At 37.6% G+C, this 22,501-nt stretch overlaps 1 protein-coding gene across 5 annotated transcripts in view; it reads right to left on the bottom strand.

The window, feature by feature from the left end:
* LOC101171576 (multiple epidermal growth factor-like domains protein 11) overlaps positions 1 to 22,501 on the bottom strand; it is a 78,558-nt gene that overhangs the window by 55,587 nt on the left and 470 nt on the right. For all 5 annotated transcript variants that reach the window (XM_020704030.2, XM_020704033.2, XM_020704029.2 and 2 more), the window contains exons 2-3: positions 3,573 to 3,702; positions 1,648 to 1,755 (exon numbers count right to left, since the gene is read on the bottom strand). In XM_020704030.2, coding sequence (XP_020559689.1) covers positions 1,648 to 1,754 — 107 coding nt within the window. In that variant the 5' untranslated portion in view covers position 1,755; positions 3,573 to 3,702. The remainder of the gene's footprint in view (positions 1 to 1,647; positions 1,756 to 3,572; positions 3,703 to 22,501) is intronic.

Genomic DNA, 22,501 nt, shown 5'->3' with positions numbered 1-22,501 from the left:
AAAAGACCCTTTTTAGCAAATATAAAGAGAGATTAGTTCACACAATATTGTCTATCCATCCATCCATTTTCCTGACCCGCTGTATACCTTTCAGGGTCACGGGGTACACCCTGGACAGTTCGCATAGTATAGTTTTTCTCAATATTATTTTATTTATTAAAATGCAACTAAAAGTAAAATAATCAAATAGAAAACATAATCTTCCAAATATTCCAAATTTTTATATGAAAAGAAAAAGAAAAGTTTAGGTCTTCAATTGATCATAATGGACACGTAAGCGCTTTGAGCATCTGGAAAAATGTGGGCCCTGAATGGGTTTCTCCGCAGTTTCCGTGGTGGCCCCAAACTGGCTTAAATGGGCACTTATTGGGCTAATGTACATCATATAGAATCAACAGATATATTATATTTTATATATATACTGTATATACACAGTATTAGTGTCCAAACTGAGAATATATATATTCTCAATTTAGACACTATTCAAATTCCTCATTTATATAATGGGAAAAAATAGATGTATATCTGGATGTTTTGATAAATAGAATGTTTGATGTTCAAAACACTTAAAAATATTGTGTCATCCTTCAGTATTCATGCTTTGCACAGTCTCTGGATAATCACAGTGAATGCAAGAGTCTACTGGAGGACATTGAGTCATTGTCAAAGCTCCCATTAATTAGCAGTTGTGATTTTAATCGTTTAGCTCCTCATGTTTTGCATAAACCTGCCATATTTTAAAGGATCCCAAAGGCAAAGTCTGCAGTTTCATTTAAAAGGCAGCAGATGCACACATGGAATAAACATGGTTTTTATTACAGTTAAAAATGAGGAAACACACATTTGCTAATATGCTTCACTCCATGTCTATAGGAGGACGTATACCCCCCTTAAAGACATGAATTTTGCAGTTCTGTTCTTTGTCGTTTAGATTGGTCATTGATTTTCCTGGTTTAGTTTGGAAAATTATAGGCTTGAAGATGTTTTCTAATGCCAGGTTTTGTTCCATTTTAGAACTAGCAACTTCTTTGAAAACATGCTTTGGGTCTGGTTGTTCTTAAAACGATGGTGACAGCTTTGTTAGACCCTAAACACTGAAATTAACTCTTAGGGGGGTGCAAACAAGTAACGCACATACTACCCTGCTGTGACAGTAAAATGTCACTCATAAATTTGACTTTTAGATAATAAAACTATAATAATAATAATATATGCATTTTCTTTACATCAAATACATTTTAGAAGATCATTTTTAATTTGGTCGGACAAATAGCTTCATACCCTCAAATCAAAAACTACAATCGTTCCTGTTTCTGTTTGTTTCTTAGAGCTGACACTGTAACGCTGCGCTAATACTCTTTATTCCAGCACTATGGATGTCATGATTGATTGGGAGGAGAGTACACTGATCAATCTGCTTGCATATTGCTTTTGAAGCTACGACTCCTCTCAGCTCCTGAGCTGTGACTTGAGCCGTCCGAAATCAATAACCCTGCAAAGACTTTTGACAGTAGATAAGGAATTATGGCTACAGGCAAATAAAACAAAAAAAATGATATTAACAACTGACAATGTCAGTCGTAGGAGTCTGAACTTTCAACTGACATCAAACCAAAATGTTCTGCACTGTGGTAAAGAGATGCTCACCTCTCCCAGTGGCTGCAGACATTGGGGTCATCGGGGTTGAGACTAAAGCCATTAGTGGTGAAGCTTAGAATGAGGAGCCAAGCCAGCAGGGCAACTGGTGACCCCATCCTTAAGTAAGCAGGGGAGAAAAATATATGTCAATGGAGAAATTGTAGAACATTTTTCTGCAAAACAAGTCCCTAAATATATACTGGGAGACAATTATCACATTTGATGTATCAAGAATTGTTAGTTGTAGAACGTTTTTTTGTGATTTGATAGGATGGATAAGTATATGATGCAAAAAAAAAAATATCAAATTTAATTGAAGAATATTTTTATGAATGACTAGATCATGAATACAGCTTTTTTTAAAGTTGTTTTTTTCCTTGCTTCACATTGTTTTTTCCCAGTTTGCCAATTAATAATGTCAAAAGATTTCTTGTTTTTGTTTTATTTTACAACAGATGTTGATTTCATTAAATACAAATAGGGTTATTAAAACTTGCCCAAAAACAAACAGATTTTACATAAAACTCTTGTGTTGCCTATGCTTATTAAGATCAATAAAAATGATACCAGCTGTTCACCTAACTGCAGCTCAAAGTGCATTAGTCTCTGAAGAAAACAACATTCAGTACAGAAAAAAAAGAAGGTGAAAATTAAATTCATTCTAAAAAACTGCAGCTGCTCCTCTGGGTGGTAAAATGTCAACAGTGAACAAGAAATACTAAGAATTTAAGGAGTGGCTGTCTGTGATCTAAAAAAATCTGTGCTAAAAAAAATGACTCATCAATACAGTTATAGAACCATTTGTATATTTTTGCTTTCATTTTGGATTTGGTCAATGTTCCATAGACAAAGAGGTGTGTTTAAATCCTGACTGATGATGCCTACCTTATCAAAATATTAAAAATATGTTTTAAAAACAAAACATTTTGTTTTATAAATGTGTTTTGCTCTGCTGCTTAGTTCCTTCATGAATGCCTTTGAAAAGGTCCATGCTTTCAGAGTCGAGAAAGAACTTTTTCACAAGATTTATATAATAAAAAAAGCTACAGAAAAATGCAAATGATCAGAGAGCGTGACAGTGATGGATTCTCATATGCAGGTCTTACCTTTGCATATCATCAAAGAAGATAAACAATGCATGGGTAACAAATGTGTGCCTGCCATGCATCATTTTTCATATGGTAATGCTTGTTTGACATTTACAGTGAAGTGGTGACAAAGTGTGATAATCTGGGACGGCTTTTTCAGAGTGAGAGGTTTCTTACTCGATCAGACAAGCAACCAACCAACCCATGCTTGTAGAGAAATTTCCTCTTTTATTTTTTTCATGTTTCTGTGCTCTGTACTACAGTGTTACACGCATTTTTCTGAGAAATGCTGCTCTTGAACACAGACATTTACATGTTTTGCTTCTCCTCCACATTTGATGGCCTCATTCAGATCACTCACAAAAAGAAATCAATCAGTTCTCCACTTAAAGTAAGTAACAATTCACGTGAATAGACAGACGTTGAAGTCATGTTCATTTCCTTAGGAGAATGATCAATCAAAACCCAACCCTTTACAGGCCACAGCTGCAGTTTCTGGAAAAATCCTGTTAAGTGCCGCAGCAGCACTGCTTGATGGACCAAAAAGCTTTTATTGTTTCTGTGGTTAGACAATCACCCTTAGTCATTTCTCTTAGGAACTATGGACATGCAGAATATTCTAAGCGAATACCTAAGTTGTCACATTAGTCAAAGCTCCATGCTCTCTGTCACAGGCCTGAGGCATACCGCCAAGAGGTGATAAAACCAGGTATATTCTGAATATAGGGAGGAATAAAATGTGTAGCCGTAATAGTTATGACTGAGAGCAAGTTAAGTACCACAGAGATCTTCAAGACAGAAACAGTCAGAGATCTAAAAGCCAGAGGCACATGGCCTGAAGCTCACCTAATCTTACAGCCTGTGGTCCCTGGACGTTTCTTTATGAATGCTGATGCGCTGCGGAAGCACAAAGTGACAGAAGTGCAGCTGTGCTCAGATGCAGACACTCGCCGGGAGAGGTGATGACAGGTCAAAGCTGTAAGAGGGAAGAAAAATAATGAGGTTATGATTACACAGTGAAGACACACGTGTCCACGTAGGCTCTTACGCAAATGTACGCACACAAACTCATAGATTTCTCATGGGATCAACAATATCAACAGGCATGTCGTTAAAATAAGCCACTTTACTCCATGCAGCCTCCTCATCCAGATACACCACTCTCATTCTGCTTCTCAACCTTCCCACATACCTACCGTTCACACTCACAGAGTCAACCAGAAAAAAAAGCCCACATAGACTCAAGAGGGGTTGGTAAAATGAACCGTTAACACTTAGCACACGATGAGTGGTTTGCCCACAATGTGAAAAGATTACACTATCTGCAGTCAAAAACAACGCTTACATCGCGGCTACTGCTATGACAATTGAGGTATACAGAGAAAATTTGTGTGCTTGTTTTCTTTCACACTACACTGCTTTAATAATTCCTCTAGAGCAGTGTTTTTTCGACCTTTTTTGAGCCAAGGTATACTTTTTCCTTGACAAAAATCCAGCGGCACACCACCAACCAAAAAAAAAAAAAAAAAGAAAGGGAAACTCTATGGTCTGTATTGATGTACAGTTTCTCAATGATCTTGCACGCATTTTTTGTAAAAATTACAGCACAAAAACTTTGAAGTTGCAGCTGTTTTTCCTAAAAGTTGCAATAGTTTTCAATAATAATTTTCATCTAAATAAGTTGAAAATGTGCCCAGGTAGTTTTTTCCTCCAGTGTATTGAAATGCAAGTTCATAACTTCATATAAACAAAATAAAATTATACTCTTTTTAAACTGTCATTTATTCTAAAATGTTTTGTTTGTGCAAGAGCAGCTGTAATTTTTGAACAAAGGAATAATCACAGAATGCTTGATACATTTTAAACCAAAAAGTTCAAAGTTCAAAGTTTAAAGTTGTAACTGCATAAAAATGTGAACAAGGTGAATTTTTATTAGTTTTTCTGTAGTTTAAATCAAAAAAATGTAACAAAAATGTATTTATTTTTGGGTGATCAAATTGTTTCGTTTTATTACTTATATTTAAATTTAACTTCAAGTTTTTCAAAAGTGAATAAAGTCTGTAATTGAATTTGTCCTTTAATCCAAACATTAGAAAGCACCTGTTTCTTTTATAAAGCTGACTTGGACCAAACACTGAAATCTCTGACTATAATTCTGTCATGACGTCGATGACGTGGCAGATCCAGTAGCTGAAAACCCGGAAGTAAACTCAGACCCGAAAATCTTGGAATAGATTTATTTTGGAAAGTCCAAGATTGATATGAAGTTAGTTTGAGTGTAGAAGGTAAGTATGGAGCGTGGATCGCTGTAGGCGTCCAAACCGGCGTCCTGAGGACGGCGTCGAAGATGGTCGAGAGCGTGGTAGGAGCTTGCGGTAAACGCTACGAGCGGGACCAGAGCGTAGTGAGGAGGACTTCGTGGCCTGAGCAGATGGACGCGAGGAGTTCTCGGGGAGGAACCAGCGGCACCCGTGGAGGAGAAGACCTGAAGGCGTATAACAAGGAGAGGCAAGTACGAGGCTTGACTTGAGTCGATCAACGTAACTTGGTGGCCAGGCATAAGCACCGGAGAGTGTAACGAACTGGCGTAGAATGCTGGGGTGGATCTCCATATGAAGGTCTGCAGGTGATGAGATGATGAAGGACAGCTGGTTCCAATCAGCAGAGCAGGGAGGGGGGAGGTAGGCTGACAGAGGCACCGTGACAAATTCCTTCGTTCTCCAAAAAAAACCTGCTTATTTACAGACGTTTGCATTTGTTGTGCTTCATGACAGTTAACAGCAGAGAGAGCTGAGAGATTCGATGCATTTTCCTTGAAGAGCTCCACAAAGCTGTTAGCAAACTACTCAGTATGAAACCTGAGCCTATTTTGATGAACAGGGCTAATATTCTGGTGATTATAAATATTTTTTGGATAAGTGAAATTTGTAATTTCCGCGACCCAGGGTTGGGGACCACTTCTCTAGAGGGTCAGAGAGCATGTTCAAGATTTCTCTCAATAAACACAATCTCAAAATAGGTTTTTTGTAGGATAAAACATTAAATTCATGATTGTGAACAATTGTTGCATGTCTGTAATGTGGCATTTAAACAAAATGCAAATTGGATTTAGATGGGACAATAAGCAAATATTTGAGAAGGTAATTGTGTTTATTTTTTCCCAAATGTTTAGCATTGTGAGATCAGTGGGAGCGGCATGCTTTCTCGTTTTGTATTTAACAGCTTATGAGGTTTAAGGGATTAAGTGTAATTTGGGTCTAAAATGTGTTTGCACTGGATCACAAAACTGTAGGAGGGAAGTGCAGTAGAGCTGAGTGGCCCACTCCACTATGGCCAGAGGTATAAATACACAGTTTAAAGGAAAGAAGCAGCAGTGTAATCAGTGTGAACCCCTGGAGATGCAATACTATATTCATTCATCTTCTTCTGTTTGTTCCCTTTCTGGGTCACGGGGCTGCTGGAGCCTATCCTGGCCACTAATGGGCGAAGGCAGGCGACACCATGAACAGGTCACCAGTCTGTCCCAGGCAATAATGTATGGAAAGTACTATTTAAATAAAGTTGATTGGATCTAATCATGTGATAAGTTTGTCAATGTATCTTACAGTCCCCGCAAATATTAAATAATGGCAAGTGATGAGCAAGGATGTATATTTTCTTCTAAAAAAAAACGTAGTCAGTGAATTTTTTTGAAAGAATGTTCAAGTTATGGTTTGTTTAGAGACCCCCTCCAGTAAAAACTGTGTTTTTGGTGTTTTTAACATGTTCTTGTGAGATTTATCTGATGATAGAGGACATATATGAAGAAAATTACGCTAAAAATTGCCTGAGTATTTTTTTATTCAAATTCCCAGTAATGGGGAGGGGAAGGGGGGTAGGATTGCACTGCCACAACTTACCGCCTACAACTCAGAGATGAATCGCTGCCGTGTCCTAGAAATTGACAAAGGTTTTCTAATTTTAGCTAAAACTATTCTCTTTCTCTTTCGGCATTTCCCATCATGGGTCGCCACAGCGAAACAACCTCTCCTTTGAGGATGAGTCGCATGGTTAACTTGGCAATGTTTTTACGCCGGACGCCCTTCCTGACGCAACCCTCAAAACTGTATAATCATAATTAAAAGACATCTAGGAAGGATTTCTAAATAGACCAAAATATGGTCAAAGTGGGATTTTAAAGAAGACATATGTTGTCCAAAAATGAGAAGTTACCCATTTTTCAAGTCTCCCATAGAAGATTTATTTATTAAATAGTTTATAAAGTAGATCCTTTTTCGGTACATTAAAGTTTTTTTTTTTTTTTTACTATCTTAATGTTCAGCATAAAGATAAAAAAAACTACATTTGCAGCTTTTGATTTGAAAACAAACTCGCCAAAGTATAATGCCAAATCCTGCCCTTTCGCTTTGGTCACACTTGACCGAGAAGGAGTTTAAAAAGTGCAGCACAGAACGTGTCAGCAGTCATTTTGACTTGAACAATATAAATGTCAAGGACAAAAATCTCTGTGATATTTTGCCGTGCCCAAACTCATCTGTACAATGTTTTTAATCTTGTGGCGTGATGTTATGTTTGTCTAAGAAAAGGCAAACAAAAGGAGTGCAAGATTGGGTAAAAGTAACAAAAAAACAAAAACAAAAACTTGGGAGAGAAATCACTGTGATTCAAAACCACTTGTGTCTCCAAGTCCCTCCCTTGTATCTTTCCCCTGGGTTTGCTCTTCTGCTCTCACTGTTCAACTTTAAAGAAGCCAGTTGTTGTCCAGAGACCACAACCGCCTTCCATGTGTTTTTCTCCACTTTGTCATCACTTTGATTACTGAGACTCTGAAGCCCCCCCCAACCTCCCTGTCAATGTGTAGCTGCAGCGAACAAACAGCTGAAACAGCAACATCCTTTGGACTGCTGATGGAAGACTTCAGAGTCAAGGTGTGTGCAGGCTACAAAATCCATTATCAAGACTTCTGAATCTTCACACGTGCATCCTGTTTAACCGTGGACATCTGCTCTAAAAGAAGCAACATTACTTCAAATCAGTCCCTTTTTCTTTGCCTATCAGCAGACGTCTGAATGAAATAATGAAAACCAAGTGTCTTTAGTGTTTAACTTTTTCAAGAGTAGCACAATTAACCATACTGTCCCCTGATGTGCCAGTTCCAGCACTACTGCATGACTAATATTCAGCAATATTCAAAGAATCTCAGGTGTGTTTCACCCTCATCTTGGAGCTCCCATTTTCCCAATGCTTGGTAGAAACCAGTCTCCGGGAACATAATTAGGTGTTGAATTCTCCTCCAAAGGAAAACCAAGAGAGAATTCCAGATTAAAGTCGTGTTGCATGGTGGCGTGCCGTGCGCAATCAGCTCATTTTCACACCTCTAAATCCAAGTGGAAGGCAAACATGAAACTTTTATAAGAATTCTTCCAACCGCTCAATCTGTTTTGTAATGACTACTGAAGGATTCCTGCAGCACCATAATTTGAAGTGATCTAAAGGTTACAGATGTTACCACACAGCACAGACTGCCAATGAGATACACTCACTAATGGCTGGTTCTGTCTCCGATGTCACTGAAGGCCATTTGCACAAAATACTTATAGTTACTGTGCAATATTTTCAGAAATTTCTGTTAACTTACACTTCACTATTCTCTAAAATTAGCAAAATGGTTCAATTTAGGAGAAGCAAAAACATTAAATGCCACCTTTTTTAAAGCAAAAAATTTCTGGCCAACACAATAAGGACTAATTGATTTTGCATTACGGTATATAGTGGGCCGGCTCAAAATGTCTAATTTGGAAAACTTTCCAACCTGGGGGGGTTCAGCATCCTAACATACTAAAATAATTTTATGGTTTTATACCTCGAGATCTTTCAAACAACTTATGTTGTGTCCTCAATCCACCGAGATGTGCTGCAAGGAAAGGAAATCAACATACTGTGACACACTCTGACAAGAGCAGTTATTGTTAAAAAGCACATTATTAGGAGTTTTTATTTTAAAGCAAGTTTCTCTATCTTGAATACTTTGGTAAATATTTCGTGAAATAAAAAATTTCAAAGATTTATCTTATGAGCTAGAGATTTTTTCAAAAATTACCTTCACTTCAACAAGCTTCAGTCTCAGAATAAATTGACATGATCTTGAATACGTTGAAAAAATGCAACGATACAGTACTAAGAGAAAAGTTCCAATTTAAATTTTAGAAGGCTCTTCTTATAATAAATATGCTGTTTTTATCTCTCGCTTTTGTGTTTTTATTTACTCTATGTACTGACACAGATTGCATGGAAAATAGGGCAATGGCTCTCCTGAATAATGCAAAAATACTGATCATTGACAAAAAAGTTATTAGATAAAAATAGTCTGCAGCGTATAAGTTGTCGTAGGCGGTTTTTTTACACCCTCCATGTGGCAAAGACTATTTTTTATTATTTTATTCTAAAAATATTAATTTTGTGTAAGATGATATGAAATGTTGGTTAAATGAGACTATATGCTGTGTAGAGCATTTGCTTATTCACTTTTCTACTTCTAAAATGCTAAAGATCTGTTTCTATTTGACCATCTGCATTGTGGTTTTGGTTTAGGGTGATGACATTTTTATCGGAAGTATGCAAAACACTGACAGAAGATTTAAGGCCGACCGCTCCAGACGCTGCACAAAGCAGTCAGCAGTAGCAACAAAACTTTCATGAATTTGATTCCGGCTTGGTTGTTAAGGCACCTGGGAAAATGCTGTGCGTCGTTTAACAGGAGCTTAATTCTGCCCACATGGTTTATTCATGTGGCAACCGCTGATATCACGACTCTCATAAATCACACAGTGCGGCACTCTGGACATCCGCACATTTGGGCAGGGCTCACTAATCTCAACACAATCTTTCATCTGAATAACCTTGCCTTACCGCAGGGCAGACTAACACCAGACACAGCCTGTTTGTGGTGTTTTTACTTTTTTTTCCAATCTGGGCACAAACAGTCTCTGCAGCCCATCTGAGCAAACACTGGTTTACATGCTCACAGAAATTAGGCCTCCTGCTTCTGACCACCAGCAATTTCTCATTATTGCCTGTGGTTGGACATCGGAGAGACAGTTATGGTTTAGCGTTAGCTTTATGAATTTAGAATGATACACACAAGGGAGGGGAGCGGGAGAATCAGAGGCCATCTGCTCAATAGCTGTTCAAAAATGTGACACTGACTGCTAACTTGACCGTCAACTTTAGTTAATAATCTAAAGCAAATAAAAAGTTTATCTTCGTTATTTCCCTTTTAAATATCATTACACAGATTTGTTAACATTTTTTTTATGAAACAGGTCCAGGCTCTGAGGTCATTAACATGCCCCCACTGACCTGTTTGCCACCAGCATGTTGCACAAGACAGCTAATTAGTGAAAGACCAGTTAATGAATTAAATGTCCCTCATTGCTCTGCCTGCTCTCTTGAACTCTTACCGTTCTGTACTTCAAGTTTTAAAAACAACCTTAGGTATCACAAAATGGAAAAACCAGTCAAATTGCCCTCTGTGCTCCATCTGTCAGCGCTCCACAGCCTGGCTGTGGCCTCTTGCTGCCACCAGGAGGAAGCACCAGTCAGGCTCTACATGCACCAGTAATGATCTTGTTCCACACAGACAATTAGCCACCCCGTGACTGATTGCAAGTAATGGGAACTGCAGGGGAACAGTTGGACACCTTTGGACGAATTGATGTGTGAATATTAGCCTGTTGAACTTTCTGCTCTCTCCAAACTGCATTGTCCTTAGTGGAGAAGAGAGAAGATTTGCCTGCAAGAATGGTTAGTACTTTACTGTAATTCTACTGCTTCTGAACACCTGAGGTCAAAATCAGCTGAAGGATGGCGCTGACAGAGAAACAGATGGAAAAAAAGTGAAAGGAAGGAGACACTGAACATGGAAGTAGAGTCAAGCTTAGCAGCTTGCCATGAAATGCTGAAACAACAGCAGGACTGCAAGGGCAATTTTACACTCCAATAGTTTCACGCCTCAGCCACCAACTCTGAACCTTGTGTCTTCTTTGTGTCTTCATTTATTTTTTGTCAGTGTCCAAGATGCGAGAAGCCAAGCAGTGAGTAACCCGTCGAAAATGTCGCAGGGTAAGCAGTGTGTGAAGAAAACACGGGGAGCAGGGAAGGGGAAAGCCATTGAGCGTGCATGCCGTTCTCTGAGTTTTTGAAGGGCCTGACATTACAACGCAGAAAAGAAATGGCATAAAATAATCTTATAGTGGGGCTCAAGTATTTATGTCATTCTTGCAAAATATGAGATCAAAGTGATCAAAATTATTGGTGATTAAAAGTTTTTGAGTCTACACTGATGGTTTAAATTTCCAGACTGAAGCATCAAAGGTCTTCAGCAACAAAATGTCTGCAGTTGTAGTTCAAAACTTTAAAACTAGGGGGGTAAGATTTCTTTAAAGCAACTATTCAATTCATGTCATAATTTGTGGTGCTGATGCAATTCATAGTTAATATTTTTTCATTTTGAACGATGTGATTCATTGACCTAAAATCGATCCAGGACATCTTTAGAAAAGTTCAACCAGTGTGACTCAGAGATAAATACCTGGGTTCTAGGGATGTAACGATTAATCAATTAAATGATTTCTATTCCTATGATCCAACTTGATCGATCTGCCTGAGGCAAGTTTGCATTGAATCGACTCAACCTATACCATTAAAAATTGTTTCACAATGAGATAAATTGAAAATCGATATTGGAAAATACATGGTAGGCTTAAGTTTACTATAACATAAAAACGACCAACTGCATTACAGCGGACAGACAACACACGTGATGACAGCAAAAAATAATCAAGCCATCATTACTGTCCAGTGTGTGGAAACACAGAATTTCACAAAGATATGTGGCCATATAGTGTGATAGAATGTTCTCATAATCTCCCCCTCGGATTATTTTGATGTGGAAAAACAAGAGTGGGGTGAACTTCATGAAGCTAAAATGTGAATGGATTTACCATTAAGTCTTGTTTAGTTGTTAGTACACGCTTAATTTTTACTTGAATATCAGAAATACAAGGAATGTGGAAAACACCAGCCACACTGTTTGGCACCCAGGTATTTATCTCTAAGTTATGGTTATTTATCCATCCATCCATCCATCCATCCATCCATCCATCCATCCATCCATCCATCTTCTTCCACTCATCCAGGATGGGGTTTTGGGGGCAGCAGCAAAGATGCCCAGACTTCTTCTCCTCGGCCACTTCCTCCAGCTCCTCTGGGGTGAACCAGAGACGTTCCCAGGCCAGCAGAGAGAAATAGTCTCTCCAGCATGTCCTGGGTCTTCCCCGGGGCCTCTGCCCAGTGGAACATACCCGGAACACATCCCCAGGGAGGCGTCCAGGAGGCATCCGAACTAGATGCCCGGGTCACCTCAACTGGGCCCTCTCAATGTGGAGGAGCAGAAGCTCTACTCCGAGCTCTCTCTGGGTGACAGAGCTCCTCACCCTATCTCTACGCACCCAGCCACCCTAGGGAGTATGTTTCCACACATTGGACTGTAATGATGGCTCAATTATTTTTTGCTGTGATCACACGTGTGTTAGCCACTGTGATGACACTTGATTTGTTTTGATTTATTGATTTATTTCAAGCATTGTAGTCAAAGCAATAAAGAAATTACACATATTTATCAAACTCATTCCAGAAATGTTGAAATGCATACTTGGTCGTTTAGACGTTATAGTAAAATAAACATTCCGTGCCCCTATCCAAATAGTATTTCACAATATGGATATAATTGATTTATTTCATTTTGAAACTATTTTATAATGGTATAGGTCCATTCTATTAACAACTGCCTCAGACAGATCGATCTGGAAGGATCATAGGAATATAAATAAATTCTTTGATTAATCGTTACATCCTTGTTTACTACTGTATGTCAGTGTGTCCTGCAAAAAAATATAAATAAACTAATGCAAGAGAGTAGTAAAGCAGCATATCCCACAAAGGTGGTGTTCTCAATAAATGTAAAGGATTATGAAGATTTGATATTGAGACGGTTTTAAAAAAGAAGTTAAATTATGTTGCACAAATGGATTAAGATGTTCCAATCCCATTGGGTAACATTTAATTTCACATCTATTATTTAATAGCATTAACAATTTCCAAAAAATATATAAAATTAAAATAAATTCTAAGAAGATGTACGTGTTGAGAAAATTAAGCGATGATGGTTTATGTGAAGGCTTTCATTAAAAAAGAACCATTTGAAACTACCCAAAACCCACATCTCTGATGTGCTTTCACTGCTCATGTAACACATTAACCTTCTGCATCACTTAATGATCACTGAAAGAGAACTGACCTGCCATCATGATCATTAAATCAGAAAATATGCTCCTGCAGCGTTCATGATGCAACCAGGTGATCTAAATTTGGTGAAGAGAGAGCTCTGTCATCTGAATTTGCATTAAAGATGGAGGCCCAATTTTTGCCACCACGACCTTTTAAATGTCCTTGAATCCACTTGAATTACAACACGCCTACTTAAATTGAAAGTTTGGAAAAAATGAGAAATAAATGTGCTTTGGGATACGTTAGCAGCACCACTTAACACAAAACATCTATGCCTTTGTAAGTAAAAACGACCTACTGGAGCTATTGATAAAAACTGTTCTGACATAATGTTCTATAAAGAAATGGACACTATATTTAAGAACATTATTTACCAATAAATGATTATTAAAAATTATTGGATAAAACAACAAGGATTTGCAGACGGAGAATTTTTTCTGATACTTTGCTAGTTTTTATTTTAAAAATTGTTCATCTTTTCTGTGGAAATAGTTGCAAACATATCTATGAAGACTCTCATTCATTCAGGTTGATATAAAAACATTGTTTACATGTCTAGATGTATGTTCAAAAGGGATGAAACTTTTATCAATTAAGTTAGGAATTCTTACATTAAAACTATTTTTCAAAAGTAGTTATTGGCTGCAACATAAAAAATTAACTTTCTTTCAAAATATAAACCTGATAATAATTTTTTGAGCCCCAGCCTACAGTTTATCTGCATTTGTTTTAATTTCCTTTTATTTTTTCAAACACAAAATAGCTAAACAAAGAAATGATGTGCAGAAAATGATAACATGCTTGAAAAAGTTTAGTTACATTTACAGTTACAGTTTAAATACATGCAAAAGTTTTAAGTAGAATGTTGGGGGGAGGGGTTGTTGTTAAAAGCAAGTTTTATTTGCATAATCCCCCCGCGAAAAAACACAAAACTTTTTGACAGCATTCTGGCTTGTCCTCAAGCAAACTGCAGATGGACCACCATGCACTTTGAGATCAGCAGCATTTTGCTTGCAGCATTGACCCACTTTTTTAGTTCAGTGTTCTCCTCATGGTGGGCCCTCCAACATGAACACCAGCCAATGTGAGAGATTCCAACCACTGTTTAAGTTACCCGGAGTTCTTTTATCACCTCATAAACTCTTTCTGCTCTGTGAATGATCTTTGGAGTTCCACCACTGCCGGGAAAAGAAAGGATAATCTTGAAATTCCTTCATTAAAAATAAACCTGACTGCCTGAGGATTTGTCGAGTCCAAACACAACACAAACACAACAAGTTGTTTATTTTAGTCCAATAAACACCAGTAACACCTTCTCCAGCCCTTTAAAAAATGTTTGCCAATGATAAAACTGACATAGATGCAGTGCTCTTTAAGCAATCAGACATCTTTGTCACAACAAGACCTCAAATTTTATCTGAAAATTAGCAATTTATAGTGAAAATTCACCCGTGTTTCAGTGCAAAATATTCAAACTAACTCATTGTATTTAATAAACCAACAAAGCATAATTGTCACCTGCTGGACTGGCAGATTTTAGTGCTTTTGACTGACTTTATGACAAAGTGAGTGATGGAATTTTTTTAATCTCACTTATTACTTTGGTTTTATGTATGTGGTACCTGCTTGTACCAAGTGTTAAAAAAAATAAAGAATTATTGTTAAAAATACACTATATATATACTGTCAAAATGTATTTGCTACACTCTTTCAACCTCTATTTCGCTGTTCATTAAACAACCACAGATGTAGCAGACAAGAAGGTTCTTGCCAGTGAGGGAAGAGTAAGGTATTGTGCCTCAAACTCAAGCTGTCTGGGTGGGATTGAATGAAAAGGTTTTGTCTGCAAGGCCAGAGACGAGATTGAACATTCTGCTGCCTGGTGTGGTATTCATGAGTCACTCCAGTTCTTCAGCAGCTAAGTCCCAGCTGTGGTTCAATTTGTGATCCATTCAGTGTCCTGACTGATGACCATTGATCACAAGCAATGTATCTGGGTGCTGAATAAGCACTGGGGTTTTATGGTATAGGGCTCAGCCTGCCTCAGTGATAAGACAAAGATCCATCACCAGAAACTGGAAGCGCTCCAGAGTTTTCCATCTCACAGCGATCACCCAAGCAGGGAGGAAATGTACTGTTTGCAACATTTGTTAAACAGGTGTAGCGCAGCATGAGGCTGAGATGATAGTAATATGTCATGGATGCTGATCAGTGCAGGAACGGAGCATACATTTCTGTTCCCTACATTTTATTTCTCTCATACAGAACACCTCAGTTTCACACATCCCTGAAACAGGTAACAATAAAAAAAAACACCATAATGCTATCATGGCTTCTATAAAAGGTGACAAAGACAAGAGGCAAGGTATCGCTCTTCTATAAGCTTTACAGTATTAATGGACCGTTGAGCATGGCGGATCATTTGTCTGCTTTGATCATTTGTCACACATCAGCAGCCAAACGTGACATGGACACAGCACTTACCTGTCTGCATGAGTCAGTATGAAGATCAGTCATCACAGATCATGTTACAAGCTAACTCTGTAGTGTGAAATGTTGAGACTTTAAAACACTAAGACTAAGGTCAGACTTTTTGGGTCTTTTTTTCTATTTTTGTTTACTGTCAATGTTTTTCAAATTGTTTTTTAAATTCCATTTGGCAGATTGTTTTTTTAAATATATTCTATGACTATTTTAATAGTAAATAGTATTTCTATATGAGTATTTCTATACGAGTATTAGAAATCTTGATAAATACATTGAATCCGTTTATTTTTATTAAGAAAAAAAGGGAAATCACGCCCATTTCAAGTAATTTCCCCAACACTTCAAAATGCTCTTAGTGCTTCTCAATACCCCCTTGATGCTGTCAAATTAACATGAAATATTAAATTTCCCCATGTTTCTTCACTTTTGCGTAGTAACTTCAATTCTAAGGAGGGAATGTCAGCCATAGTTTTTCAGTTAATCATAGTCAATTATGTGCATTTTAAATAAATTATTAAATAATGTTTGGAATCCATTAATAAGGCGTAAAAGCCTTACCAGCAAAAAGCAAGGCATTGTGGAAGCTATATACAGTATTTATAAATATACCTGAGATGGAGAGTGGCTTTTGGCTGTCTAAGGCACGATGATGAATAATAGCCTTATCACCAAAGCACAACACGCTGAGATGCTATCGCAGCTCATTTCCTCATCTCGTGGATCCTGTATCTCTAGTGGAATATTCGCTGTGCAGTCTCTCTGCACAGTTACTGACAGCCAATTCATGTCAAAACACTTGAGCATTCTGGCAGGGGTCTTTTCAGAAGACAAGGGGGAAATAGTGGCAGGTGTAAGCATATGCATCAGCAGTATTTGCAAAAAGTCACCAAATACCCACAAGGGACGTGCCTGTCATTAAAACAAACAAGAAAAGAACTGATGAGTGCATTAATCAGAGACTGACCAAGCATTGCTGAAGAGAGATAGTCCATGATGTTCCTGCACCTGAGGGATGGGGGATTAACGTAGCCCTGTGCCGGGGTTCCTGCATCTGAAATCTGCCTGAGCTCATCGTTTCTGCTGCTTGCTAAAAGGCTGTGGCTTGATATCAAGCTCAGGCAATCTTTTTCCCCAGCAGAGCATTGGATGACTGGCATCAATGTTGCGCATTGTCAAATTATTAATTAAATTCATGCAAGCATAATCAGATGCAGACATGGTGGGACCTTTGGGACAACAATTGAAGTTGGATCTAAATTGCAAACATCTTCTTGTTTCTCAACGCCAGCCAACTATGCGGTCGTAAGACAGAAAATCTTGTGGCCTTTAAAATGTTGCATCGCTTTGCACTTTTCCATCACAATGTGAGGAAAACAAGCATGACTTTCATTGCCCCCCCCTACTGTCAATTTTCACAACAAGTAATCTATTTATTCACTTGAAAAAAAAAACATGTTTGCTTTTACAGGCAAACAGCATAGCACAAACAGCAGTGTAACTATGCATGCAAAAACGAGACAGATGAGATGATATATGTTTTTTCATGTAATGTAAATACTGCCCCTTTCAAAAGTATGACAAAGTTTGGGGTCCTGCCTCCACGTGTTTCATTAACTTTTGCTAATGTAGTTGCTATGGCTCCGGGGTATTTGCTGAATACTCAGTGTTCTTTTGCCGAAATAATAAGATCTATCAGTCACCGCGGAGCAAAAACAGCTTCATTTGCAGAATAAAGGTCATTGTGGCTGTAACTTCTAGAGGACTCAGACAGAAAGCAGTGTACGCCATAGCAAACTTTAAAAGAAAAACCGCACTAAAGTATTACAGTCTGCTGAGACAATCCCCAAAAATCAGGGTCAACATCATGACAGTGTGAGGATTATGTGCAGTCTGCCCTGGTGAATTGAAAGAGCTCTTCCATTAGACCTTAGAATACCGCACAATCATTTACAAACCCTGAACCACTGCAAGCAGAGACATACAAGCAGGTTCTCTTTCAGCAAGGAAAGCACTGCTTACCATTTCTGCCAGCGACTGTTTCCAAATCTTTTATTTCATGACTGATTAACAGATTATTGAGACTGCGTGGGACCAAACCAGCAGCCTATCAAGCAATGATTGCATTTACTCAAAAATAAAAAGGTATGGAATTAGTCATCTAACTCAGACATAAATTTAAAGTGTATGTGCCTTGTTGTTTTTTGTTTGTTTTCTTAACACCCCCCCTTATTTCCAATCTACCGAGTGAGTGGGAATGTAAAATCGAAGTAGGACCATGGAAAGCATTCTTCTCCGTTTTCCAATAGAATGTGTTCTTGTGGAGTGAGAAAGCTGTCAGCCTTCCACTGGCACACTGCTACATTAATCAGCACTAATTAAACATATTGATTAAGCAAAACATGGGGATTTCCAGTTGAATAGCTTTACTAGACTTTAGGGTCTACCCAACAAAAACATCCTCAAAAAATTTGCACTCAAAACTCAAAGAGCTTAGGGAATTTTGACAAAAGGGGTATCTGCTAATTTTTTTTCTATAAATAATACCAAAAATATCAGTGTCTCTATGGCAAAAGGCAACAGCTGTCATTGAGACAAATGACTCTGTTGAGAGTTTAAGCTGCTGAGGCTAAATAGTGTCCGCCTGTTTGTTGCATTGGTGGAAAAAGCCCCTGGCAGTCATAAACCTAACCCTGCAGGACAACGTGGGGCTTTACAGCATTAACAGACTTGAAATGAAATGCTCTTAGCTTGCTAGGTAAACCATTAATTCACATAAAAAAGGATAAAAATACATTTTGAAGTACTAAAATCGGAACCGTTTAGAGATACTGTTGCCTCGTCGTAAATAACTGTTTGTTTTGTTTATTTTATTTTTTCTTTTATTTATCTGCTTACCATATCCAGACATTTTTTAAATGTTTTTTTTTTATCATTTATGTCAAACTTTAATTCTGTCAGAGTTGTTACAACAATACCAAGTGTAAGGCCCCACCTCCATTTTAGTGTTGATCCTCTGAGATAAAATGTGCAGAGTAAAAATGATTCTGTGGGAGTTATTCAACACTCTTTAGTGTTAAAGTTGTACTGATAGTGTCAATTATTAACACCCAAAAGAGTTATGTATAACTCAGCAATATGTTCAGTGTCACTTTAACACTGTGTAGATAAGGGCTAAATGTTATCTGGCTCAGAGCTAAAATCAACTCTTTCAGTGTTGCAATAACACCTGATCTAGCAAGATTCGAATAAACAAATACTCAGAAATGCAGTTTTAATCTTAAATTCTTTTATATATGTCTTCCACCATGAGGAAACTACTACATGAACATGTTAAAAACACCAAAAACATGTGTTAGTCTGAATGCATAAGTAGGCATGTGTGAATGTTAGTGGTAGTATGTCCATATAGACTTGTTTGTGTGGGAACCCTTTTGGAGCCAACAGATGTGTTTGTAACGTTTGAATGTGTTTGTGTGGACAGGCGCCGCCCATTTTAGATTTTTCATGCATCCTAACCTGTGATTATAAAGCTCCAGCAACTTGTTGCTTTCTAACGCTTCATTATCTTACCCTCGCTATAATCACCCCTCTACCCCCCCCCCCCCTTAATCTGTCATCCCTCTCTCTTCTCTCCTCCTTTTCTTTTCCGTCCGGCCCAACAAAAAAATATTTACAAATATAATTCACATAAATAAAGTTTAGCTGAAATTACAAAAGGGGTTTATTCAAATATACATCTGGTGTATCATAAGATGCATAACCCCTGTTGGAACAGTAAAATATGTCCAACACAAAAGGCTTTCAGCTCTCATCTGTTTGCTTAGCTGTTGGACAGGACAAGTTAAAAACAACCATAAAAAACAATTTTCTTTAGAGTTGGCCTTTAACTCCTAAATCCAACCATTTTTGCTTTAGTCTTTGGTATAACCTGATTGTATTCCTGCCCAGTTTCAGGGCAGAGACACTACCACTTTATTACTCAAAATTGTCTCTCTGCGTATTTGAGTAGAGTGAGTAGGGGGCAGTAATTCATTGTTAATTGAGAGGAGGAAGCATTAAGCTAGTATGTCTCCTTTTAGGCCCTAAAAGGAGACATACTAGCTTAATGACCCTAAAATTTAGGGTCATCCTCTAGAAAGGTCTAAATTAAGAGAATCAACACACATGGATGATAGTTTAAAAAAATAAGAATAATTCACAGAAATGTGTTTATTATGCTTTTTTGTGTACTTTACCAATAATCTAACGCTTAAATTTCTTCACTGAGTAAAGATCCTGCTAGTCTTTAATTTAACATCCAACAGAGAAACAACCTTTTAGCTACAAGAAACAGGAAGACGTCTTTTGGTCAAGGCATCGTTCCTAATTAAGAGTTAGGGGCCGAAAACTAGATTTTAAAAAAGTAGATCTATAGAAAAATTTGTTTGTGCAGTTTAGATTAACTAATGAAAACTTTTCTGACAAACTAAAAGAAGAAGATCAAAAAGCAGAAAAAAGTTTAACCAGAAGCAGATTTCTTTTTTTACATCCCTCATGTTTCATCAACGCCTAGTTACAAAGCAAACAGATCTGAAGAACAAGTCAGTAAATGTGAATGTGAGGATAATGCAGCATAGATGTCATGTGTTGGTAAAACTTTAAGCCAATGAGACAGAACTGTAACAGAAGGTCTTCAGAGGACACAGCAGAGGAGCAGCATCTCATTCAGACTAAAACAATCTTATTTGGTTTAGTGTAACATGACTTTTTACTCAGCATGCATTGCTTTGTAAACATTGTATTTATAAGACAATGTGACACAGATCAATGAAGTCAAAAGCGCCTGTTATTTAAAGAAGTCACCCCTTGCAGGTCCACTGTATTTAATGCTGAACTTATGCCACCAGCTGCTGTTTTCCAAACACATCAAACAAAAAAAATATCCTGCGATTTAACAATTTCAGCTCTATAACACATTTTGCAGCTCAATATAATCTGGCATGATTCCTGCATGGTCACTAAAATGTGGACTTATTGGTATTGTGCTGCCTTAACTGTGTCTACTTGCTCACTCTTGAAAATCAATAAAATGGTTTATGGAGAATCAATAGTGAGACTGATATTTAATATCCTTAATCCTCTCCTTGCCTTTAAACATATCAGTGAAGTTCAGCTGGATTTATTTTAATGGGTTAAGAAATTAAAATACCAGAAGTTCCGACTTCAAAATGTTCTCAAACTGCACTAAATAGGGATAATAATTTCTAAAATCTACTGGTTTGATTTTAAACAGTACTCCCCTTTGTGCCACCACAAATGCGGTTCGATGAGTGTCGATGTAGACCAGCAATGGACCCTATAGCAAAAACGAAACAACAAACAGCATGGCTTCTCACTACAGGGCAAATACAGAGCCGTATATAGATCCATAAACATATAAGTAGAGACAATTTTCAGACAATAGGAATACATTTCGAAATATTAGTTACACCTCCTTTTATTTTCACACTTTGGAATTAAATGTCACAGTTAGATTTTTGCCCATTTTCCCCAAACTTCAGTGGTCAGAATTAATAGATGAGAGGACTTTGACTGCATTGTCTCACTGACCAGATACAACACTGTAAAAGAAACCATGTCCACATTTGGCAACATTATTATCGGAGCTCAGAATATTTAAAAATCGATATGCAAATGAGTTTACTATTAATATTCAAAGTCAAAACTTTTTTTTTTCATTTGCCATTATGTGCATGACATTTTGGAGAATTTTCCCACAGAAACAATACATTTCTCAGTTCTTTGATGACATGATCAGCAGCCTAAAAGTGAAACTCCCACATAAATTCAACTGAAAACTATACTTGAAAAAACTTGATAAGATAATGTAAATAATAGATGTGCACATCTGGATGTTTGCAATGGTGATGATGTTGACTGAGGAATGATGCTGAAGTGTAATTATAGACAAACAAAATATCACCCCACTTAGAAATATAAACAAAAATTGGCTCTTTGAAAACCTCCTGGTATAGAGCCAGAGTTGAAACCAAACCTGCATGGCTGTTGTGACAAGGTGCATTTGTAATAAACTGTTTTATGATAAATTGTTATAATACACAGAGCCCATCCAGAGCATCTGCCACAATTTATGCAGCTCCAGCTGAGCAAAAACAAGAGTCTGGCTTTTGCGGAGACTCATGAGTGTGCGTGTTTGTGTGCAGAAAGCACTAACCAGTTATTTGATATAAGTCATGGGTTTTACAAAGAAGCGCCTTGCTCTGTTTGTTTTGGGTTATTCTCACACAGGAAATCAGCATCTGTAATGATTTCATTATCACACAATGGTGCATATCTGATTGCAGTAGAGACTAATGCAAGTTTAATCAGTGGTTACAACTTGCACTCTATTGCCATCTAGCGGCTGAAAAATAGATGAGCAGGAATCTGCAAAGTGTTAAAAATTTCCGTCACCACGTTCACTTTTAAGTCGGGATTTACCTAGTGTTTTATAGGAGTCCTGGTGCTTGTTTGGGCCCCCAAAAAAACAAACAAACAGCACAAATGACCAGCAGGAATGTGTTGCAGTTAAAATAAATCCAAACAATAAAACATTGCATTCAACCACAAGAGGCAAACTTATCTAAAAATGACCAAAAAAGCGAAAATCAATTAGCCCACTCATGCGTACTGAGCGTTCAATGCACCAAAGCAGTTTTTTTTTTATCAGTTTGGTGTCAAACACCTGGGAGGGTGAGTAAAAACAAAACATTAGACATGCTGCAATACCTTGATGTTCACACTCTGGGAAATTAGATAGCTCTTTTCCTTGGCACGTTTTCAAGTGACAGAGACTCGCCAACAATTAACTAGAAAGCTCCATTTGTCATATCAACCAGCAGCACTTCTCTCCTAACGCCAGGGAAATAAAAATAAAAGGTAAAAACACTGCAAAGTTCACA

This window comes from Oryzias latipes, chromosome 6, assembly GCF_002234675.1.
Source record: "Oryzias latipes chromosome 6, ASM223467v1".
NCBI classification, from domain to species: Eukaryota; Metazoa; Chordata; class Actinopteri; order Beloniformes; family Adrianichthyidae; genus Oryzias; species Oryzias latipes.
The sequence above is the reverse complement of the archived record's forward strand: the minus strand, read 5'-3'. Positions and strand labels throughout refer to the sequence as shown.